The 24939-nt window shown below is 42.0% G+C and overlaps 1 protein-coding gene across 9 annotated transcripts in view; it reads right to left on the reverse strand.

Moving 5' to 3' along the window:
* The window catches only part of eya4 (EYA transcriptional coactivator and phosphatase 4), a 60467-nt gene that overhangs the window by 14703 nt on the left and 20825 nt on the right, over positions 1–24939 (reverse strand). For 6 of the 9 annotated variants that reach the window (XR_009784480.1, XM_061746327.1, XM_061746328.1 and 3 more), the window contains exons 3-13: positions 18021–18070; positions 15637–15806; positions 9300–9383; positions 8597–8674; positions 8003–8069; positions 7769–7911; positions 6219–6362; positions 6052–6134; positions 4451–4625; positions 3212–3348; positions 2889–2972 (exon numbers count right to left, since the gene is read on the reverse strand). Coding sequence is in view for 8 of the 9 variants with exons in the window: in XM_061746327.1 (XP_061602311.1) it covers positions 2889–2972; positions 3212–3348; positions 4451–4625; positions 6052–6134; positions 6219–6362; positions 7769–7911; positions 8003–8069; positions 8597–8674; positions 9300–9383; positions 15637–15806; positions 18021–18070 (1215 nt within the window). In the remaining variant the exon portion in view is untranslated. Of the gene's footprint in view, positions 1–2888; positions 2973–3211; positions 3349–4450; positions 4626–6051; positions 6135–6218; positions 6363–7768; positions 7912–8002; positions 8070–8596; positions 8675–9291; positions 9384–15636; positions 15807–18020; positions 18071–20961; positions 21325–24939 lie in introns of those variants that run through there. The other 3 variants (XM_061746326.1, XM_061746325.1, XM_061746332.1) reach the window with 3 other exon arrangements.

Genomic DNA, 24939 nt, shown 5'->3' on the forward strand with positions numbered 1-24939 from the left:
GTTTTTGTTTCGATGTTTTACACTCAGGAATTGTACGTGTGTGTGTGTGTGCGTGCGTGCGTGCGTGCGTGCGTGCGTGCGTGCGTGCGTGCGTACACACACACACGTACAATTCCTGAGTGTAAAACATTGAAACAAAAACAGAAAAGAAAAAGAGCAAAATAAAGTTGAAAGACGTGCAGGGCCCTTCAAAATAAAACGCCTCCCAACACTGATAGCAGGAGGTTTGACAGTATTTGCTTGCTGTCAGTCAAAGTGAAGACATTTTCCTCTCAGTTATTGATTATATTGGCTACCAGTCAAAGCAGACTTCAGTCTGTTCATGAAGATTGAAGGTGCTCTTTCCTCTGCCAAGTTCAATAAACCATGATCGTTTGCCAACACAGCTATCCACACCCACTCACCACCAACCACCGCTTTTATTAGTTGATCTCTGGAAACTCAGCACTTCATGCTGATGCGAACACGACCCCTGATTACCATACAATAAATACAGAAACTGAAATGTCACATGACATTTCAACCCTCCAACGCAGCAAAGAGCGAGTGAATATACGTGTGCACTTGCAGAACACATCGTTTTCTCAACGCAGAGGTAAAAGTTAGTCCGATTAGAACTCCTGCAGACGACAAACTATTTCACTGCACGTGCGTCCTGTCAGTGCAGATAGATCCTCAAAGCCATATGTGAAAGGGCGCCTTGGTCTTGTGGTTTCTCTGCCAGTACTGTAAATACTATTTTGAGCAAGGTGCGAACAGACACAGCTGTTCGCATATTTCTACATCGGCAGAAAATGAGGTGAAAAACTGCTACCAAAAATAGTTTATGCAAAAACCAAGAGGTGTACTTTTATTACTTTAAATGCTGATGCTACAGGCCTCAAAACAGTCTAAAGGTAGCGTGTTGAACTTGGTTGGTTAGAGTGAGTAACATGCATTGTTTCCCTTAAAAACGGACCTTCTCACCATGTCTGCTGCAAAAGAAATATACTTTTTTTCACATTAGGCACAGTTAACAGTTTCTCATTAGATTGAGTGGGTGGACTCATTGTGCACTTTGTCAATCAGCATGCTGTTACAGGGCACATTAAACAACTTCAGTGATGAAAATATGGTGATTTATAATTTTTTTGCAGGTTAGGACAAATGCCAAACTTACAATAAACAAACCAACCTGTAACAGCAAGAAAGAGTATTTTTTCTGTCTCTTACACTCTCTCACACACACACACACACACACACACACACACACACACACACACACACACACACACACACACACACGCTCAGAGGTTTACAACTCACCAGAGCTTCTCTTGTACCCATTAAAAGCGAACTGCCTAACATTAAATTCCACAACTGCGGCGCAAATAGGAAGCACCCGAGTGCCCACTAACCCTATCTGTAAAACGCCTGGGCTCCTAAAGCTCCATGCACGCCTGGCTCCAAATTGTGCGTGTGCCGTGCCAGCTTTTGTTCCACTGCCAAACAGAAACATCGTAGCGGATCAGGGGTGAAAAAAAACAACACGTTCGAGCAGGAGGCTGGTGGCTAATCTGGTGCCCACAGGAAACGACATCAGCCCGTAAAAATCTGTAGCCTCGGCCACGTATAATCATCCCGGATCAGAGCCAGGAACTATTAAAATAAAGGGAACTATAAACAGCCTTATGTGAGAAAGCGAGACCACCGAATGAGTTCACAGGGAAAAGTGGAATAAACATCAGTCCGAGTCCGACGTTAGCACATTAAGTTATGATTAAGCTAATGAAAGAATTGACAGTTATTAATAGCTCCAGTGAAACACTCATTTTATAATGGATGTCATCATAAATTGACTGGAACATTCCTGGAGAGCTTGGTGTAACAGAAGTAATGAACTGAGAGAAATGACATTTATGAACTATGCATGCTCGCTGGAAGTTGTTGAGATAAGAGCCTCGTGTTTCCTTTTTCTGTCTCTTAGGAGAATTTTGAAGGCAGTCCTTGAAAAACAGTGTATCAAAAGAAGAAAGATGCATATGAGTGATTGTTCAGAGGATGTCTTATAAAAAATATATTTTTAAAAATACTTTTTGAGTGCCGTCTGGTCAGTCAGAATGATGTATCACATCGTCATACTTCAGTGGAGGAGCAATAACAGCATTTCTTTCTCAAACTATCCATTATCCCTGAAGTTGCTCAATATGAAATTGCAAATAGAAAAAATGCACCAAACGAAAAGGAATATTTTGCACAGCCGACACAGAAATACTTTTTTAACCTACTTTTGGTAAGAACTGGCTCACTTAGGCAGGATGGTGGAGGTGCAAGAAGAAGAATGACCCGTTTCCATAATTCACTGAAAGATGCACATGCTACCACAAACTTTTGAATACACAAGTTCTCTTTGGAACTGTGGACAGTGACCTTCCAGCAATCCCTCAGACGTGGCCGGTTCCACGTCTCTTTGGCATGAAAAATAATGACTCCTCGCCCCAACCAGCCATACCCTTTGATTTTCAAAACATCTCTCTGGTGAAATGTGTCTGGTACATTCTGTACCGGTGCAGTGATGAGGAAATGGAAGAGGGGAATAATTAGGGTGGCTGGCCAAGCTAAATGAGGCCAAGAATGGTTACAGAAATAGAAATGAACCTTCCAAAACCAAAGAGGTTCTGGACATCCATCGCCTTCATTCTTGGAAGGACCTACTAAGAGGGGAGAAAACATAACTTTGTTGCATAAGAATTATGTAAATGGAAACAGTTTGGCGCCCAAACTGTAATGGAGACCCAGTTAGTGTCAGGGTTCATCACCACTGAACCAATAAGAGTTAGTAGAGCGTTAATAAGAAAGTGAACTAAGAAGACCTCCCAGTTGTGGCAGACTGTGGAAACTGTCCTTACCTTGCCATATTTCTGTGCGTAGGAGCCCGTGAGCAGAGAATGGAAGACGATGATGGTCTCATCCAGATCCCATACAAACACCCTCTGCAGAAAGAACAAAAGACAAGAGGAAGTTTTTCTTTTATAAATGTTAAGATTTATAGATGCATCCATGTCGGTTCTGCATAAACGCCTCCACACGGTTGTCCTCTACTGTATTTTTGAGACTTTAGTGAGCAGACTGGACACAGATCAAAAGGAATACCGCATATCCGTCGAGATTTGAGCTGAATATGCAGCCGGTTCTCCATGTGCTCCGTCAAAGCATGTTTTTGGTCCCTTACCTCCAGGTCACTGTCAGGGGGAGGAGAGGGGTTGTTTTTACGGCCCCTGCCGCGGGACTTGGACCCCCCACTCCGACAGGCTCTGTCATCCAACTCTTTGATGGGCGTGGAAGGGCTCTGCACTGTATCAAAGTCGCCTGAGAGGAAATACAAACACACAGAAAAAGGCATTTGAAACATTTAACATTTAGAGGTGATGCAAAAGCAGTCACACTACTAGATCCACCGTGTTGTAGGGAAAGTAATGACATGGTTTGAACCGATTCCACAGGTGCTCCGGAGTTTTATCCACTTCAGGAAGAACAATAACTCACACTGTATAAAGAGTAAATATCTTGTCAGCTTTAATAATTCATTATAATTGTCATGACAGGCTGCACTCTGATGGATTCATGACGGTTTAACAGTAGAAGAGATAAAACTGTTCAATAAATCAGGCAAATGATTTCATCTAATGCTTCTTGCAAATATATTGCACATTACCACAGTCTGCAGAAGCATGCATGAGAATACGCACAAAGGCGCAAACACACACATTCCTGCACACGAGCGCAGCCTCCCACTGCCATACGCTCCCACTGCTGCTCGGTAACTAGAACCAGACCCGAAACTTCGGCCCTCATATTGTTATGTCTCAATCAGAGAGCAGAGGGAGGGGTGCCAGAGTGGGGGTGGATAAAGACGACACAAACAGCATGTGACTGACCAGAAAAAAAAAAACAACAGAGATTAAGTGGAAATGTAGGAGAAAAGAAGGAATAAGTAAAAGTGAGAAAGGCGCTGAAAGGAGAAAAATCCGTGACAGGAAGAATGATAAGCTCCCTTAATCAGGGTTTTGAATCACAGCCAAGACAAACGTGAACGTTTCTGTTGCACACGAGTGCTCTTTAGCCTTTTCTTAATTTGTTTCCCTCTCTTTCTTAACTTATCAACAAAACTGCAATATTTGACATAACTTCCTTCCAATCAAAGTCTTGCCAACTCTCTAAATTAAGGACCTCGATGCCAGGTAGCCATGGCTACAGTCTGCACTTACTTCCTGTGCTTCATCATGGCCTAAAAAAGGCTTTTTGAACTCATTTACCCAAAACTGCGGTATTTTCCAAACTGGAAACAAGATTACAGAACCACAATCAGAGGCTGACATTTGTTTGCATATTTACGAAGTCACTGCGGGGTTCGAGCGTTGGTAATTCGAGCGTTCTGATCGTACGCCGCGCAGCTCTCGTTAGCACAAACCTGGGTGGAGTTCGGCCGCCTGTCCGGTCATGGCAGGCGCGGGATCTTGCAGCTGGTAGGCCGCCGAGGAGCCTGTGCCATCCACGCTGTTGGAGGTCATATACGTCCCATAAGAGGAAGCAGAGTAATACTGCGCGTATTGGTTTTGGCCGAACGTCGTGTATGAGGGATAATCCTGCAGAGGACGACATAATCGTTAGTGCCAAGGAAAGGAAAATAAAAGGAAAAAGTTTCCCTTCTCTGTAGAGGGCTAGGTAGACTCCTCAGGACAGATTTGTACAAATGTTCCCTCTCATTTCTTTAATCTTTTATCCCTTTAAAATCTGCATTTGATATCTCAGACAATTAAAGCCACGTGCTGCTGCTTTTTTACTGAGCCGGTGGAGATGGGCTCTTTTATGAGTTGGCTCTCTAAACCTGTCAGTACGTCCATCTCTGGAAGCCCTTATAAACTCCATGAATGCACACACACACGCACACGCACACACACACACACACACACACGCACACGCGCACACACACACACACACACACACACACACACACACACACACACACACACACACACACACACACACACACTTGTTTTCTATGGGACTCAGTTTCTGCTGAACTCATAAACAGACGACCATATTTCCATCACTTCAAAGGGCGCCGCGCAGACTTGCAGTCATTACTCTAACAATGACTACCACTTTACATTAAACCTAAAATGAAACCCAACCTTAAACATGTTCACTAGGTTAAGAAAAAAATTGTGATTTACATTATTGTAATTCCCCTTTTGTCCTTTGACTGTTAAAGCTGATTTATGTCCCCACAAGATGAGTAACACAAGCGCGCACACACACCATATTCCCCTTAATCCACCCACACGGGCCCAACCTTCACTTTCTTCCTGTAAACAGCCACATTTATCATAGCACGGCATTAAAATCCCCCCTATAAGCATTTTACTACCGCAATACTATTCATCATATGGACGCAGAGGAATATCCAGAGCACAACAATCTTTCACCAAGACTAATTTTCTGTTTCTCAGTTTTCCCATGTTGCAAGGTCGTAATGCAATAAGACCTTATTCCTTAAAGCTAGCCTGAATGAAGAAAGTTGCGTGGGAGCATGACTGTGAAACCACTTCTGCGCTCGAATATGATTGCAAATGCAATGAGGAAAATTTAATTTGGTTGACAACAAACGAGAAACATGTTAGCGGTGCGTCATCCGTTCTTCCACCAGCTACCAAAGCGTACACGCCAACCACCGTCAGCGTTAGGACCCCTGACAGGTAAAGTGAGTAACGCTGCTCACGTATCCTACAGCGGCGGGACAAAGAGGTGGAGGTGTTCGTCCGGCCTCCAAACTCCCCAGATAGCAATCTGAAGGGATCTGATGGCATTTGTGGGAAGAACGCCCAATCCACAGTCAGATGTTCTTTGTCCCCACCGTGACTGGTCAGAGCTCTTGGCAGCGTGACGCAGGCCCACTCAGTATAGGATAAGTGGGTATAATGTCATGGCCCATGAGAGTAGGCTCTCTTAATGTCCGTGGGAAAGCAAATGCTCACAGCTTTAAAGGGATGGACACATGGACACAGTTACCTGCTGTGTGGCAGTGTAGTTGGCGGGGTTGGACACTGAGTTGTTGGTGGAGTAGAGGCCTGAGGACGGAGTGAAACTGGAACCTTGAGGAAAAACAATTCAACCAGTTGCAAAAGGACCCCGAAAAGGATGATATTGTTAGAGACAGATGTGCAGTTTGCACTAACCTGGCATCTGATATGGTGAGTAGGCAGTCTGTCCGGGCTGAGGTGTGGTGAAGCCGGGGCTGTAGCTGAGGCCTGTCTGCAGCGGAGACTGACTCTGGGTCAGACCGCCCTCCGTCTTGATCCCTGGAAGCATCACACCGAGGTCTGTGATGAAGACGGAGGAGAAAAGAGTCCGGATTGTTTAACACCGACATTCAAACTAAAGTGCCATCATTAATTATTGTAAAATCCTTCTGGCTCGAACCGAGGGCCACTTAAAAGGCTCTTTGTCACTATACGACTGTTATACCATCATCCATCCATCTCATCTATTTTCTATACCCGCTTCATCCTATACAGGGGCCTGCTGGAGCCTATCCCAGCTCATTACAGGCATTGTTTATACGGATTTACCATTTTTACAGGCTGAACAGTCGGTTAGAAAATAACCTCTTAATCTAATGCTACCTACTTTTGTCCCTTTTGTGACAATTAAGAACGCTATTAAGTCATAGTTCATTAACAGTACTGAATTTAAACATTAACTGATCATAGGGCTGTGCGATTAATCGATTTTAAATCTAAATCGGATTTATTAATCACAATCGATGTTAAAAAAAGGAAAATCGGAAAATCGATTTTCCTTTTTTGCAGCTGGCTGCTTTACAGACAGAGCTCGTCTAGTCATCTTTGTTTGGTCAAGAAAATTGTAAATATTGTCACTTTACTAAACTCAAGGAGGATTTACAGTATCTTTCAATTGCACTTCATTCCCAATAGGGAAATTTGTTTGCTATTTTTCCTTAAAAATAAAGATAAAATATTTGAAACTATTTATTCCATTGTCTTTTGTAGTTTTACCAAAAAAATCGAATTTCGAAATCGAAAATCGGGTTTTCAGAGAAAAAAATCGGGATTTTATTTTTGTCCAAAATCGCCCAGCCCTAACTGATCAATATGCTTTTAAGGAGGCGTTCATGCAATAACTATGCACAACTATTTAAGGTGTTGATCACAGCTGAACTGCTTGAAGAATACAACCTCACAACATTTGGATAAGTACGCAAGTTTTACACCTCAAAAATGCCATGTTAGACTTTCCTAGAAAACATTAAAAAAAAAAAGCCAGTCCAGCTCCAGAAAGAATATTCTTTGGAGAGACTTATTCAAGATTTATGGAAAGAGAGTAGTATAATGAAACAAAAGGCAGAGCTTATGTTAGTGGAGACAGTGTGGTGAGATGGGCAGGTAAGGCTGCCAGTTGAAGTGAGTTATTGGCGTGTATTGATTATTTTAGTTTCGATAGATATAGCAGGGTCAATTCTGAAACCTGAAAAACGAAGCTTTCTGCTCCGATTTGGTCAAACGCAGTGAACCTGACAGGACACGGCTTCCCAATAAAGATGACAATGACTAAGGAAATTTAAAGGTAGGGTAAGCAATTCTTTGTGGTTTATTTTTTATTTTTTGTCATATTGTGTGAGTATCTCCCAAAAAGACCCATACATTAGCAACAACTGCATGTTGCAGCAGTAAAGGCCCAACAAAGCTCCGTGTGTGTTTGGTGTTACCGTAGGTGGAGAGTCCGTAGGCCTGTCCTGTCTGTGAGTACGCTGTATACACGGTTGACTGCTGCATGCTGCTGAACTGAGGTTGGCCAGCGTATGACGGCATGGGAGGTGCTGCCGGCGTGGATAAGATGTGAGGGTAGGGCCTGGGAACAGACGGGTGATGTTAATTCCTCCTTCACAGTGTCTACAGTTTCTACAAACGCAGCCTCTTTTTCGTAAAACGGTCAGACTTACTTTGACGGATAGAGGGGAGGAGAGTACTGGTGGGCTGAACGAGGACTGTACCCGCTGCTGGTGATGACTGGAAACAGGACAATGATCCAAAACAACATGGCAAGAACAGGTTACGGACGGTGTCAACCCAAATCCTCTGTTTCGTTTCACATTCCGCAACAGCACAATTCAAGTCCTCTGGCTTATTGGACTTGAAATGCCATTCCAGTAAACATAATCTGAAGCATTTTGAATGGAGAGGAGCCAATTTCTTTTTTTTTCTTTTTCTTTTAGAAAGTCCATGAAATCCTTTACGCTGGGCCTCATAGTAAAACACAATGTCTGTTTATGGTCTTTGGGATGTCAGAGCTCAGTACTGACAAACACCCCGCTGATTCGAAACCTCGTAATGGCTTTCTGCGTCAGTGTGTGCGTTTGTTTTGCCCTGTTGAAGCAGCTCAGGGTTGTGTCTGAGTCTAAAAAAGAAAATCATCCCTCTGCCAGCCTCCGGTGATGCAATCCGAGGAGTACTTCGGTGGATTAAAGCTTTCGGTGGGAGTACTACTGAGCTAAAATGGATGGTGCAGCTCCGGAGGGTCCCAGAGTGTGTTTTACCTGAGCCTGCGTACGTGTCCAGTGCTGTGTCGCCTGTCGTGGTGACTGTGTCGCTGTTGTTCAATGGCTCTGTTTTCACTTAATAGACAAAAAGGAAAGAATCAGTGTTAAAATATGACAGCACATGTTTAATCTCACACACACGCAAAGAAAGTTTCGCTGGATGCAGAGCAGGAAACTACCATGCAGCTCCAGCTTGTGAAGAAAATGTGTGCAGGGTTCCCATTGCAACTGTGATTGAAGTCCACATGGTTTAAATGACCATAACTGAGCCGGAGCACCACTACAGTCCTCAGGTTTTACAGCTCCCTGGATTTTTCATGTCACTTTTTTAAGGGAAAAGTAGGAAAACAAATGTTGTGATCAAATTTAAAAATGCAATCATGCCATGTGAACCTCTGGAAAATGTCTTTTGATATATGTTGACTCCCACCTATAAATAAATCGTCAAATTTACCACTTTGACAGGTGGGAACCCTGCAAATACTGTACATGTGGTAAAAGGACCACACACACTGTAACAAATTCTCAATGGGATGTGAAAAGTAGAGAACACTGCACAGCAAATGAAACATAAAAAAAACCCAATTAGAGCAATTCTGGCAGGAAAAAATGAAAATTCATCATCTTAAACTACACAAATCCATCTCCGTTTAATTTATAAGTTCCGGTTTTGTATTCACACACACATGCACCTCTGTACCATAGTCCTTGGAAGCTGAAGCGGGGGGCGGGCTGCTGCAGCCCAACAGCCAATCAGCCGTGTTTAGAACGGTCATGTTTTCACCTATAGGGGTGCAAGGTTGAAGACTGTGAGGATACAGAGCACTGAGAGCCACATGAGAGCCCAGCTAGCTTATAAACAACCACAAAGTCATGTTCACGTTGACATCTAAACAATTTATATCATATATATCAGTATGAGCAGTTCAGGAGTCTTATAGGCTCTCTTTGCCTCCTAGCACTGTTATAATTATCGGGTCAAATAAGGACTTCTGAGGCTGAAAGAATGAAAAGAAAAAAAAATCATAACCGCAAAGTTTCCAGGAATTCAGAAAAATTTACATTTCATATTTGACCAAGAGATCGGAAAAACACAACTTGCTGGTTTCTCTCTGTAACACCCTCTTTTTAAGGATTAAGTCCAAATCAGGCATCGCTGCCCATTCTTGCACTATAAAATAGTTGGTTTTCCGTACAGATTTATGCTCCATGTTGCATGTCACGCTGTCAGAGGCAGAGCTAGCATGGTGGCATAAATTTAGCCAAGACACTAGAAACATAAACACAGATTTTGATACAAGCAAAAAAGTTATATTTAATATGCTTTAAGAGATGCTGGTAGACTGATATGTTTGTGAGAAGCTAGCTGCCCCTCCCGTTCAGTCCAGCGATAGCTTCGTGCTAAGCTAAGCTAACTGTCTCCTGGTTTCATTTAACCTACAACTTTTATTTTTTATTTCCTCACAAGCCTATTATCATCGCTTCAAGAAACTGAAAAATAGATTTGTGATTTTTCTCTCTTCTTAGCAGACAGTTGACTGTTTATGCAGCTTGCATTTCTGAGCAACATTAGCGTTCATTTAACTTCTCTCGCTTTTCATCATCCAACCCCCTGAGAACGTCTAAGGCTTCTATTTCGTCTGTGTCTAGTCACTTAATCTGACAGCTGTTTAGGAGTTAGCTATAACTATTGTAGTAGACTTTTGGAGTATCCTGTCTGTGTCAATAAAACCAGCATATCCAAAACGTGAACTAATCCTCTAAATAGCAGCAAATCGAACACAACAGAGCAACAGTTTATAAAACATGGACTACACTCTTAAACTACCTTAAAATCCTACAGAATGTCTTTTGGTTACTTTTCTCTGAACACATTTAAAACTCATCTTAAACTCTGTTTAATTCAGGACAACTTTATCCCCTAAGAGAGCAATACCACCCATTGGACAAGCTGTAATAAAGACAAATGAGTTGCTATGGAAATGGCCTGAGGGTCAGAGTGTTGGCTGATGTCAGGTGAGGGGAATGCTGGGTATGTAGTTTGTTTTGGCTTTGTCTGTGTAGTCCCGGCCCTTTCTGCTAAAACCATTAACTCTGAGCTCATCAAAAATGATTTAATAAGCTCTAATATGGTCTGAATTTGCCGTTATTCCACTCGGATGACGATCTTTTCTGTGACTGTGTGTCGTTTGACACATCGAGATGACCAAAATGCAACATCTCACTTTTTCCATTATATTACTATTTAAAGTGCTTTCCACTGCCAGTTAAATCAGCAATGGATCAAAGGATTGCCCTCAACAAAAGCTCTATATCCAGCACTGTTACATCTTAGAGCCCAGACTAAAGTGGTGACAGATGACGATGGGTGACATGTGGAAAAGAGCTGAGAAGAGTGATAGAGCAACAGAGGGTAAAGAAAAGAAAAAACAGGGAGAGAGAGAGAACTGCAAGCTGGTGTTGACAACTAAGAGAGCAGTGACATTTTAATTTTCTAGTAGAGGGAATAGTTTCCACTGGGATTTTGGGCTTACACTCAATCACATAGAGTCCAACACTCACACACAAACACATTCTACCAAGCGATTAGCGGAGCAAAATGACTTTGCCGTGTGTTTGCTCACATTTGCTCGGGGTTTACTGAAATAGTCATGCAGTATGGATGTGAGTGTGTTCATCCAGATGTATGTATGCCTATAACTGTATTATTGTATCCACAAAATCCTGTAGGCATCTCTGCTTGGCCAAAGTCTCAATTGGCTTTTTGCAATGCATTTCATTACATTACACCCATCAAATGCTTTTGCCCAAACAAGTTTAAGTATGGGAGTTTAGACAGTCATTGGAAGTGCTCAGACTTTGTTTATTTTCTAAATTAGTTTATGAAATTAGATATCAAGCGGTTTTGAGCTGTAGTACCTAATGGCGGTGTTCCAATTCTGCCTCAAAGTCTGGACTGTAAGTTATAGACCATAACACTACTCTTTTTCATTTAAAACACTTTTATTTGATTCTATAACTAAAAATCAGATACAAACTTTATTTAAATCTTTAAATATATATCGTTTTAAAAAAGGTTAGTAATGCATGAGTTTACATGTATTAACTTTCTTTGGGCTTTGCAGTGAGCTGTGTGTTTATCACTAAAATTTGTACTCAATTATTTTCCATCCTCAAGGGCATTTTTGCACATTTTCTTTTTTAGTTTAGCTTAGCTTCACATTTAGTAATAAGAGAAGGAGCTATGGGTGACACTGGCTCAGGAGATAAGAGGTCATGTACCAGTCAGAGGGTCAGGGCTTCAGTCCCGTGCTTCTCTGGTCCAGATGTTGAGACTGTGATCCCAACTTTGGAACCAATGAACAGTATGTGTTTAACAAAGAAAAAAGAACTGCATAGTCTTATCCATGTGAAAACTATGCCCCTTTTACATTGCACAATTTGATGCAGATGGAAAATAACCACAGTGAGTGAAATATTTCACTGTAGCTCCACGTCAGGGGTTCGTTGTGTAGTTTCACGACCACCTCAAAAGATCACGTCACTAAATCTTGCCAGAGATCATTTTCAGAACACTTTCAGAAATCCTGCTATTTCATGTACAGACTAGCCAATAAATATGTAAAATTAAATGACGTATTAATCAATTCCAGTTTGCGTCAATCCAGAGAAAAAAAAAAAAAACAAAACAAAACATGGACATATGGCCAGAAACAAGTTCTCCTTTACCGCTTGTTTTCTAAAGGGCTTTCAACACACAAAAGCTGACACTGAAGTGTGGTTCACTTATTGATTACCATCAGTGCATGCTGATGATGCTATTCCATATCCATTAGAGCTTGTGATTAAGGAGGTCTCATCACTGTATAATCTACAATTTTTGACATCGTACCCTAGATTAGGCAGATGAAAGTCATGCAGTGTGAGATGTAATGATCTTCTACTGCGAAAGCTGTGTAGTGTATAGGAGTCTAAGGTCTAGTTAATAATGCAGTTTGACCAAGCATATGTGTCTGTTTGGGCACAAAAACAACTCAATTTATTGCTAGCTTTAGTATGTAGGAAGTACATGTGATACCCTTTGTGTCCACTTGGGGGCAGAATACAGCGCCAGACATACATAGATATACAACGAAAACACAACATGGTGACACTCTTGAAGAAGTTATTGTTCTGCTTTTATTGTTGTCAACAAAAGAGGAAGCAAGACTGGCGTCATCAGTGATGGATGTCAGACCATTAAATCAATGCCCTCAGGTTAGGAGTTGATTTCTTTCATTATGAGAAACACCAACAGAACTTTTGTAATTGCTCTAAGACAGGGGTGTCAAACATACGGCCCGCGGCCCCCAAGGAGGTTCGATCAGGCCCGCGGGATAATTTAAAAGTGAAAAAATGCACAAAAGAAAAAAAAGACTGGGAATTCCAATTTTTAATAAGGTGCAATTCATGTATTATCCGCTAGGGGGCGCATTGTTTTGATCAGAGTAGAAGACAACAGCGGTATCAATGCGCCATCTGCTTTTTTATAAATCTAATTTAATCTTAAAGTGCATTACTATATTTTTCAATACCAATTAATTGTTAAAGTTTTGTGCCTTTGCACAATCAGTGGTTGCAAGTTGCAATGCATATATGTGAATGATAAAAGTAAATTGCAATTTGAAATAAATACATTTGTCTAAGGAAATATGAGGTGTTCCATGAAATGTTTTGTAAAAGGAATGTTAGTTGGATTTCAACATTTTCCTAATGTTCTTGCACTTTTTTACACCAAAACAAAGGAAAGACATGATATTTTGAGTGCGACTTCCATACATGCTATAATACAGCATGTATGATATAATTTTAATGGTCCGGCCCACTTGACATCTACCGAGGCCGTATGTGGCCCCCGATGTGAAATGAGTTTGACACCCTTGCTCTAAGATGTTTGATAGCTTTCTGTGACGCCTTACTCCCCTAGTTCAACAGGATACTACACGCAGTGCGCCTTAACCGTAGGTAGTTCCCTGACCAGTTATTTCTGTAGTGCCTTATTAACTTTTACAGTTCACATACAGGTTTATTTTTTTTAAGCGCACACGACACGAATGGCAGCCATGTGAATTCACGCATGCGTTATGAACATAGACTGTATAACAATGTTAGAAGCATTCGGTCTTCCCACGAGGCGCAGCCATGTTGCTCAGCAAGCCGGCGGGAACACTCCCACCGCATGTCAATCAAAGTAAGCTTTGTTCCAAGCTCCTTCAGCTGAATCCCGCCAAAATATCTGCAGACCTGCATTCAGACTTTTACAGCGGAACATACCGTTTCCGACTCAATGGAGAAATCAAAAATGATCGTTTAACCGACGTTGGGTTTTTTCAATTATGGATAAGGAAGTGATAACGGCTAGTAGGGGTGTAACGATACACTAATCTCACGATATGGTACGATATTGAGGTCACAATAACGATATGAGACGATATTATAGCAGTATTTTTTTAACAACCTTGAATGAGGAACATATGACTGGAAAAAAATGGTCTTTTATTTGAAAGACACAAAATACAAAACAATGCTGTGTGTTTGCCCTATTGTTACAGTTTGTAATGCTTTATAACTGTTTAAGTTTTAAAGAGCAAGCCAGGCCAACCATTTTTCACAAACTGAACTAAAAGTAAATGTCAGGTTTGCATTACGCATCTTCAGTTTCATACAAGTAAAAATATTTTGCCACAAACTGAATAGTTTCTCTCATGTATGACTTGACTTTTTTCTTTTCCAGAAATGTTACAACTAAAATTAAATAAATAAATAAAAATAAATAAAAAAACTATGAAAAGTCCCAAACTCAAAATGCTATATGACTGTTATTTATTTAGCTTATGATAAAGCTAAGAGCTTCAGCCACATGCTCCCAGCCTGAGGCCGTAAGGTGAACCCCGTAATCGTTTCATCCCGCTCCCAGCTTTGGGGACGACACAATCTTTACATCATAAAAAAAGATTGATTCATGCTTACCTTATAAGTAAAAGTTCAGAGCTTAAAACCTCGCAAGAGTCCCGTGATCAGGACCGCAAAACGGTACTAGTTTCTTCTGAGCGTAGTAAGATTTTCGTCCGTGGACGTGATCCTGCTGCACCAATAGGATGCGCGTTACTAATAAATACAATATATTAATATTAATAACCCAATATCGCGCTACAGTTTGTCACCTCCACGACACGTATCGTGATGTTTTTGTATCGCGAAATTTCGTGGCACGATATATTGTTACACCCCTAACGGCTAGCGATTGGCTGAGCTGACTGCCAATCAATCATTTAGAAATAAATGTATTGCTTGATATAAACTCTCCTGGTGGGGTACAAAAAAAATTCCCCCCCCTCAGAGTTGCCATGGGTGTGAAATCAAACGATTGAGAGCAAAGAGGTTTTTGAACCAGGCTGTAAATATGTTTATTTCTGCTCTAAAGTTGGATATTTTAACATGGGAGTCAATGGAGATTGACTTGCTTTTGTAGCCAGCCTCTAGTGGCCAGTTGAGGAACTGTAACACATCTTAGTCTCCGCATGAGCATCAGTGCTGAAGTTAGACGGTTGGTGCTTGGTTATAAATGGCAAGCAGATTTCTAACCTTCAACATAAACCACTTTAAATGGTCAGCATGATTAAGAAATAATGATCTAAATGCACAATGTTTATCTATTCAGAGTATGATTCATCAGTTGAAAAAAAAAAACCTAAAACATTCTTCCTCTGCGGTATGTATTTTGTAAAGCTGGCTGTTTTCCTAACATTTTAAGTCTGAGCTAAGCCAACTCCCTAAGGGTTGTAATGTTCCTTTAAAGTGATATGAACACCATTTTTTAATACTATATGTAGTTGAACTGTACAGTTCTCTTTGTAAATAGTTTATTTGCTTAAATGGATTTGTAACTCTATTAAAAACCTAATGTATAGCATGAAAATCGAACAAAAAACAAATAAAACTACTACTATTAGAATAAACACATTCATGACAACAGTTAGCTCTTCTGTCATAGTCACCTGCCCATTTATCATTTATCAAGCACCAAACTTGAGCCGCCTTCTCCCCTCCTGTTCCATTGGTGGTGATGGAGGGGCTGCCCAGGTTGTTCTTGTCCAGCTTGGAGCCTGTCGAATCGCCGCTTCCTGCTCGGTTATGAGGACTGGCTAGGTCCTGCATTTCCATGGACCTAACGGTGGGGAGCAACGGGAGGGAGAACGTGAGATGAACTGCAACTTCTCAATGAATGGCAGATTGACAGCAGTTTGCTCTGGCGGTCGGGGTCCTACCCTTTTGGTGTATTATGCTAGTATCCCACCGAGCACATTGGGTGTCACGCTGTATGCGCACACAAGAACCGCATACAGTCATAAACTTTAAACTGCTCAGCACCAGCTAACACACACACGAGCATGTGCTCGGAGGCGCTAGGTATTGTCTGCGGGCCTGCTGGCTCTTTTATGGAGTGATTGTGTGTGTGTGAATGTGTGCGTGTGTATCCTTGTGGGTTCCAATACAAACCCACAGCCTGCCAGCATGCTTTAGTTTTACAATGTGTTCCACATGCATGAGTGGGATGAACCCGCACAAAAAGGTGGTGATGATAAAGTGAAAGTGTGTGTGTGTGGATGGTTTAGACTAGAGCGAAAGGAAAATTAGACAGTAGATTAAAGATTCACATTTATGGCAGAGTAAAAGTCTGCCTTCCATATTTCAGGATTCATTGTTTATTTAAATCTCTGTTGCTTGTTACCATGGCAACATGTTCTGATACTAAGTCCGACAGTCCCCGGTTAAGAAATGCAAAGATTTTTTTTTTTTTTTGGGTAAATTTTTCTAAATGCACACTGTAAGTAAACCAAAATAAAATACTCGTTTTTGGCTCGTCGTCACTGTTGCCACAAACCCGCACTTTGGCATGTTCTTCGGTGGAAGACATAGTTTACTGTTGAGTCAGCCTCTGGGTGGACAGCACCTCCTGTAACCGTGTGTGTGTGTGTGTGTGTGTGTGTGTGTGTGTGTGTGTGTGTGTGTGTGTGTGTGTGTGTGTGTGAGCCTTGACTCATGCTGCCCGCAGGTTCGGTCACACTTGTGCTTTTGTGAGAGACATCAAAGCCAGAAATGGCAGAGATGGAAGCAGAATCACACAGATGCGGGCTGCTGTGTGAGAAAGCGCACATCTGGGTGGAAGCCGGCCATCCCAGCGCTGTGGGCAGATAGCATCACCACACATGACTGCAACCCACCATCAGACTTGACAGGTATAAACAGAGATGAGAAACACCCTGCTGACGGTCGCCAAATAGGATAATGTGCAAAAGATAAACAGTGTAAATGAATTCTTTGCCTTTTCTCCTCTGCTCTTCTACATCTACCTTCAAAACTAAAAACACAACACATATCTGCTATATGCGGCAAGAGTTTCAAGACGTTTCAGGGATGTTTTCCCTTTCCTGAGTGTTCAAACGCTTCATTCATCCTTTTCTTTTGTCTTTCAACGGCAGGAAATGATTCTGTCCCCCTCCCTCCCTCCACCAGCCCCCCTCCCCATTTAGCTCCTTTTTGGGAGGCGATGGCAGGAGTTGGTGTTTCATAAACTCTTTTTCTGGTTTTCACATTATGTCTGATTGTTGAAAAAATATGCTGCACTTTGCTGGAATGTGCCGCGTGTCGAGTTAAATAAATAGATATCGGTCTGGAGCTGAGGGCTGTTTTCATTCCGGATTGATTTGACTGTTATTATTTTTCAATTAATTCAATATTTTATAGTATGGTTTTAGTTTTTCTTTTAGTTTTTTTTTAATAAAGACTCAGAGAAAAGGCTGACAGCTCAACATGTCTTGCTTTCCAACCAACCTTTCGAAGCAAAAAGTATCATTTTTAAAGCTAAACCATTATTTTTATATATATATATATATATATATATATATATATATATATATATTTATTTGTTTTAACTAATTATTAACTGGCAATTAATAAATTGGTTGTACTAAAAAAAAAACCTACACACATAAACACATAGGCTACACATTAATTTTCACATGCTTGTGTAATCGGTATCTTCTGTTTGCTTGTCAGTTTTTTTTCTGGCTGAGTGCGTGTGTGCGTGTGTGTGTGTGTGTGTGTGTGTGTGTGTGTGTGTGTGTGTGTGTGTGTGTGTGTGTGTGTGTGTGTGTGTGTGTGTGTGTGTGTGTGTGTGGTTTTTGGACCCTTAGGTCTAGGGTTAGCACTTGATGACCTCACCACAGCTCCCAAGCTGCAGTGAAACCTCACCTCTCTGCACCATGACCAGAAAAGTAGGACCCACATACACAACTGCACACAAAGACTGCTGGAAACTCAACATTTTTTCTTTTTTTTTTTTAATGTGAAGAATGCAAACAGACACATATGAGCTTACCTGGTGTCTGAGGGGTCTGGAACATGAGATTCACTGTGTGATTTCTTCACCTGCGGAGAAACCACAGGAAGTCAGTTGCCCAACTCGCACGTAGCCACACACATTTCACGAGAGGCAGAGCTAAAAGTGTGTCTTAAACGAGACCCATAAAGCAGCGTTAATGAGCCAGACACATCACACCGTGAACTGTTACATTTATACATAAATTTCTGCCTTAAGCGCTTCCAAAAGATGAGAAAATTCTATTCTGAAATTAGCGTGAACAGGACTTTGCATTGACCTTTTTAACCGTTAATAACATGCGACTGATAATAAATCCTCCCCTGATGTCTGCCGCTGAACCACGACATACGCGCTAACTGGCGTCTACAGTAAGTGACAGATATTAACTCTCCCTTGTTCACCCGTGACCCGACTCCATCCTGAGTTCGATCGTCCTTCTTGACCCTTTTAAGAGTTGAAAGGTCCCGCTGGGTCATGTGAGGTCACAGCAGAGAGCTCACGCTACACCGTCACGCGCATCACTGCCAGAACTAAACTCAGCCTTGACTTTGAGGGGTGGGCAAGACATGTGCTCGTGCCAGTCACTGTACACTGCCACCTCTTACTTCAAAATTTGTACTATAAAGTTTAAGCCTCAGTGCCTTTCCCCCCACAGCGTCCAGCCCCTTCTGCTCTGTGTGTGTTTCTGTGTGTGATCTCCGTGGCACACCAGTGGTTATCTATTAAAATTCCTCTCTCTTATTTGGAACAGGAACTAATTACAACAGTAAATGCAGGGCGGAGCAAGGGCCAATGTGTACCAGCTGCCCTGTAATCACTGTGTCAACACACTGGCGAGGTGTAGGGCACGCGCAGGGGTGCCAAACGCACACACACAGACACACACCTGTGAACAAGTCACACACACGCCGCCAAATTCAGCCAGGCAGCACATATCCGAGTCATTTCCACATTATCGCAATCACAGGTAAGTATACAGAGAAAGTGTTTGACTAAGCAGATGCTAAACTCCAGGTATGTGAAAACTAAGACGTTTCTATGCACATGTGTGTGTGTGTGTGTGTGTAGAGGACGCCGTTGTGGAGTTATGGTTCTGATTATAGGATCCTGCCGAGAGCGAATAAGAAGCAGCACTTAGCTGTTTAAGACAGAGTTCAAAGGTTAGCCGGTCTCCTCGTACGGATCACTTTACACACACACACACACACACACACACACACACACACACACACACACACACACACACACACACACACACACACACACACACACACACACACACACACACACACACACACACACACTCAGGCCACTTTCATGTCACGTTTCATGCTTTACTGAAATTTAACAAGGCTGTCAGTCACGGCATCAACAGCATGGCCGTGAGAAACTTCAGTCCACATGTAACGCACATGCAGGGCCTGGACGCACACACACACACGGGCAAACACACACACAAGGCCATACATAAGCTTGGCTTGGTGTCTGTCTCAACACGATCTGTAAAAACCCAAGCACACGCAGGCTTTGATCGTGAAAAGCTTTTATCATCGTGCCTCATCCACGCTCGCTTTCCTCTCCGAGTCCCTCTCCTCCCTCAGCAAGCCAACCCTTTTATCTCCATCAAGACACATGTGCTTCATTTACAAAAGCAATTTACAAACCTTCTTTTCTTTTCTTTTTGTCAGTTCTCCAAATTGTCAATTTAGCACTCACCGTAGACATATTAAATTAACCCTTTCCTTTTTTTAGTTGTAGTTTATTATTGCTGCTAATGATCCAATCAAATAGTAATAAAGCTGTATAAAAGTCGCGCTTGAGTCATTTATCATTTATCCAGATATTTGGCATCATTCTTTCCCCTTTGGGTGACTTGCAATAAAATGCCCTAAATTCAGTCTGGAACAATGAAACAAAGCCCCTCTGAGGTGGCTACGATGTCTGTTTGAATAAACCATTTGTGTCACCTGAGCTACTTAAATCCGTGACCTTTAGCCTGGTTGACCAGGTGAGCGGTCTAAAACACTACCTGGCCTGCAGAAAGACTCCCTCAGGGACGAATACATGCACCACTAGTAAAGTTTTGTTGAAGGAATTCTACACTGCTGAGGGGTTTTCAGCAATACTTGGGGTTGAACGGGCGTTATTAAACCCCGACAATGTCACTCGGGAGCAGAAGGTAATCCGAGTTGCGCTCCCTCTTCTCATAACTTCTGCAGTAGATTTCTTTCAGAGAATTCACAGCCCAATCTTTAATTTGATGTAAAAGATGCACGGATTAGTTTTTTTTGGGTTTAACTCATGCAAAAGGACAAAATTGGGTACAAAAAGAGGAATTGTGATACGCGTCTCTGGTAATAACCAAATCCATTTGCAAACGGACATCCGATACCACGCGAAGGATTTCAAACAGACACACGGAGAACTGGAATATGAAGCCTATAAGAAAACACGTTAAACAATTATTTAACTGTTAAAAGCTAATGCTAAAAATCCAGCAAAAGTTCAAATAAGCAGAAATTTTAAGTAATATCTTGCCTAAATTTCAACCTTTAAAAAAAAATAATGAAGGCTGGCTGAATAATGTAAGATCTGTTTTTCTTTCTTCATGGAAACAAAAAAAAGGCTCCTTTTCATATTCGAACTCTGAATGTCACAGTAATAAAAGTAAAAAAATATATTTTATTTCATATCCTGTGAAGGTCTAGTTCAAGCATAAATGATCTAAAACTAACGAAATGCAACAACGGTGTTGTCACCTTAACCGAGGAAGGTCGTGCACTGAATGTTTCACATTTTCAGTTGAAAAAGAGACATATTTTTCCTTTTTTGGTTAAAAATATAAAAAGGATATTATGATTGTACCTCAACAGGAAGCTGTTTGCTTTAGTTGGAGCCTGAAACACATTTCCTCTCTGTCTCTGAGATCTTTTCTTACCTCAGAGTGGAATCGGGTCACTAAGCGGTCCTATACGTCCACAAAGCATTACAGAGCACGGCGACCCCCCGGCTCCCCCTCGGACGTGGACGCGCTGCTCCCTCACACACAAAAACAGGGACACGCTCGCTCCTCGGACGTTGCTCTTCTCTTTTACCTGCCTCTCACTCACTTCAGGTGTCACGCGCTTTTTCTCCTCCTCTCTGTTTGAGGAGCAAACGCATGATTTTTTTTCCCTTTTCTCTCAGAACCTCCCTCTTTCACCCTGAACACAGACCGTTGCTAGAAAAAGGAGAGACTGAATGTAAACCACACTCCTCTCCTCCACTCTGCTCTAAGGTCAGTCCACACGCAGCTCCTGTCTTCCCCGACTCTAGTAATGGGGAACATTTCACTCGTCCCGATTCCCTCCTCCTCTGCCTCCACCCCCTCGTTTTTTCTCTTCTCCTCCTCCTCTCTTTCTCAGCTGTCACTCATTATGAACGCACCAAAGCTTACATTTAAAACCAAAACACTTTGAAAATGTTGGAAGAGTTTTTCAGTTTTTTTTTTCTTCTTCGTAGCTTCCCCTTAAATTCAGACTGAAATAAACTCAAACCTACAGAAACAAACGAAAAGTTACATCAAAGCAAGTAGACGTGGTTTGGATGGAGGTCAGCGTCTTGCTGTGCAGTAGAAAGTACAGACCACACCATAAACTTCACACCATGCAATTGACCCCTCCAGCCCCCCCTCATCCACCACACACACACACACACACACACACACACACACACACACTCCCACCCCTCCCCCATCCCCACCACATCACACAGGGGTTCACATCCACACCTGAGCACACCAGCACACGTTCAATCAGTGTTAATTGGAACCACCCGGCTGCACATGTGTGTCGCATGTGACGTTAAGCAGAGCTAAAGGGACGACAGGGAGCGCAGCATCAGATAGGCGCACGCACGCACGCACGCACGCACGCACGCACGCACGCACGCACGCACGCACGCACGCACGCACGCACGCACGCACGCACGCACGCACGCACGCACGCACGCACGCACGCACGCACGCACGCACGCACGCACGCACGCACGCACCTGACCTCCCGCTGCTTTGGTCTGAAGATGGCACTCTTTCACTTCAGTTATCAAGGTGTTGTCAAGGGAAACGCACACTAGTACACACACCAGGAGTGAGAATGGCACAGCGAGACAGATTCCCATGTAAGACATTTTTTTACTAAAATATTAGTGTTTTAAAGGTTCAGTTCACTCATGTAAATAACTGGTGTCATCATTGGTACTGGTGACTCTCTCCACAAAGACAATGATGTTGGGAAATGTGCATAAAAGCTGAATGCAATGATTTGCTAGTCATTCAAAGCCTAAATTTAATGAAAATGTTTAACACAGACAGCATATTAAACATATATGAGCTCCTTTTATTTTTATAACCGGAGTCTGGATCTGGCAGAAGTTTCTTCCTGCTAAAGAGGCGTCTATCCTTCCCACTGTCGCCTGATGCTTGCTAAGGACGGGTGGTTGTGTCGAAGAAAAGTTCTGATGCAATTTGTTGGTTTCCTCAGCGAAACAATGATTATTAATGGTAATTTATTGCCTTTATATTAATTGGACTCATTTGGAATGAGTTAAACTGTGTTATAAAAGTGCCTTGGGATGACATTCTTCATGATTTGATGCTTTATAAATAAAGATAAATAAAGCGTTTCAAAGAGGCTGGGAAGGACAGTCTCTAAAGTGTGAGGAAGGCTTAAAATAAAAGACATATCATTTTTTGGCAACTAAAATGTATAACAAAATAGAGGGTCCTCATCATTTATAGAGCAGAGAATCAGGTTTTGAGTAAATCTGAATGGCTGTGATCTTCTGGCCCTCAGGAAGAGTTCAGTGCTGGAAATCCCGGCGTGGAGTCAGGAACTCATCTGAACGCCATCGTCAGTGAGTGCACTTTGTTGCTGCATCCACAAATGCAATTTAAAATACTACCACGCGAAGAAAAAACAAACTCACATCTAAACAAGATCCAGAAATGTGGCTTCATATTTAAGACTTAGCTCATTTAAGCCATTATGACATAAGGCTTCATTAAAAAGAGAAGAAAAAAATTGAGGCTTTTCTGGAAGACATCATACTGACCACTAAAACATTTTCTTTTTTGTCATCCACAAGAATAATTTAATGAAGAACATTTGAGAGCTTAAACAATCAGCTTTCATTGGACGTAATCCACCCTTTTATTTATCAAAGTATATTTCTAAAATAAATCTTTCTGTGCTTTGAAAATCATGACCAACACTCCCAATCCATCAGGCCTACAAGTAAAACGCAGGTCTGAAGGGGTTAAGGTGAAAAACTGCTATCTGGGATGATGAATAAAGGTTAGAATTCTTGAATTCTGAGTCCTCCCGACTGAAGAAGAGAGACGGACCATCCAGCTTTTTCAGGGCGCTGCCAGTGTCGTTACAGGAACGTATTAGTTTACATGGTACTGCCAAACTTACATCGATGAAAGCCTCCATATTAATACAGAGGAACTAAGGAGCAAAAAAGGTGTAATAAAACCACTTGAAAAATATTATGAAAAATATGTCAAAGGAGGCAACAAACAGTTGAACAACTGATCTCCTTTAGCAAACAAGACTGGGAAAACTATTTGCTTTTCCGACTGTACAGGGAAGCAACAGAGAGGTGCTATATCTCTCTGGAAATCCGGGTTCCCTCTGAATCCAAAAGATGGAATTCGCTGGTCAAAACATCACATTTATTAAGTCTGTTAACAAACTCTGCTGTAGTAAATGGCTAGGCTCATTTCTTCAAGATATGAAGTATAAATCAATATATAAAAGGATATTAATTCTCTTTTTATGACAGTGATACACCTTGAATATGGTAGTAATCATGGTGTGTGTTTTCATTACAACAAATTGTTGTTATTATTCAGTCCCGGTATTTCCAGGACCTAGAGATGGTGCTTTTGATGAGAGAAATGGTTCATTTGGAGGAAATGATCCTCGAAACAGCATGCGCAACAGTTTTAATATTACTTTACTTGCTTGAAGTGACAGAAACTAACTGAGAAATGGAAGCGAATGTACACCAGCCAAGAGACCGATTTGGATCAGGGCCACTGTCTCCGACTGGGCTCCAGCTACCTTTAGCCCGGTCGCCATGGGGACAACGCGCAGCCTTATCCCACAGCGTTTATCCCCAACTCCGGCAAACGCCTTGATTGATAGAGTGTCTCTGGACCGGTGTGCATACATCAGAACAAATGTCCGTTGAGTAGACGGAGCGCGTTATTCGTGGACGCAGGCATGCGTGTGTGTGTGTGTGTGTGTGTGTGCGTGCGTGTGTGTGTGTTGGACGTTTGAGAGTCTATGTGGAGGACTAGCTGTCAGAACAGATTAGGGTGCTGCCGAAGTGCTTGACAACTCAAGCACTTTATTATTAGCCAGGCAAGACCCCATTAGGAGGGGGTCGTCCAAAAACATCCAGATGAAATATTTTCACAGCAAGTGGAGAAGGGAGCAGAGGAGGTGTCCCCAAACAAGCCTGATGAAATACGCATCCACACCTTCCAAGTAGAAAAAAAAAAAGTCAGGAAAAACAAATGGAAAAACAGAACACTAGTGTGACATGGACACATCAGAGCGGTGAACCGAGGGTTCTATAAAGGCTAGTATACGTTTTTGTTGACTCTAGAGTGTTTTAAAAGAGCTTGACAGGGATGAAGCGGCTCACTTCTTTTAAAAGGCCCTCGAGAATAACTTTGCTCTCCGAGTGGAACGGCAGCAGTTTATCTTCTCCTCAGACGACGAAGACAGATTCTGGAGACAGACTCTGCTCATCTTCACGTCTTTTATCTATTTATTTCAAGCGAGATATTTGTTTTCATGAGCAATAAAAATAACTTTTTTTTTTTTGCATATCTATAAATGTGCAAAGATGTTTATTACAGGAC

The sequence above is a fragment of the Cololabis saira genome, chromosome 18, assembly GCF_033807715.1.
Source record: "Cololabis saira isolate AMF1-May2022 chromosome 18, fColSai1.1, whole genome shotgun sequence".
Classification (NCBI taxonomy): domain Eukaryota; kingdom Metazoa; phylum Chordata; class Actinopteri; order Beloniformes; family Belonidae; genus Cololabis; species Cololabis saira.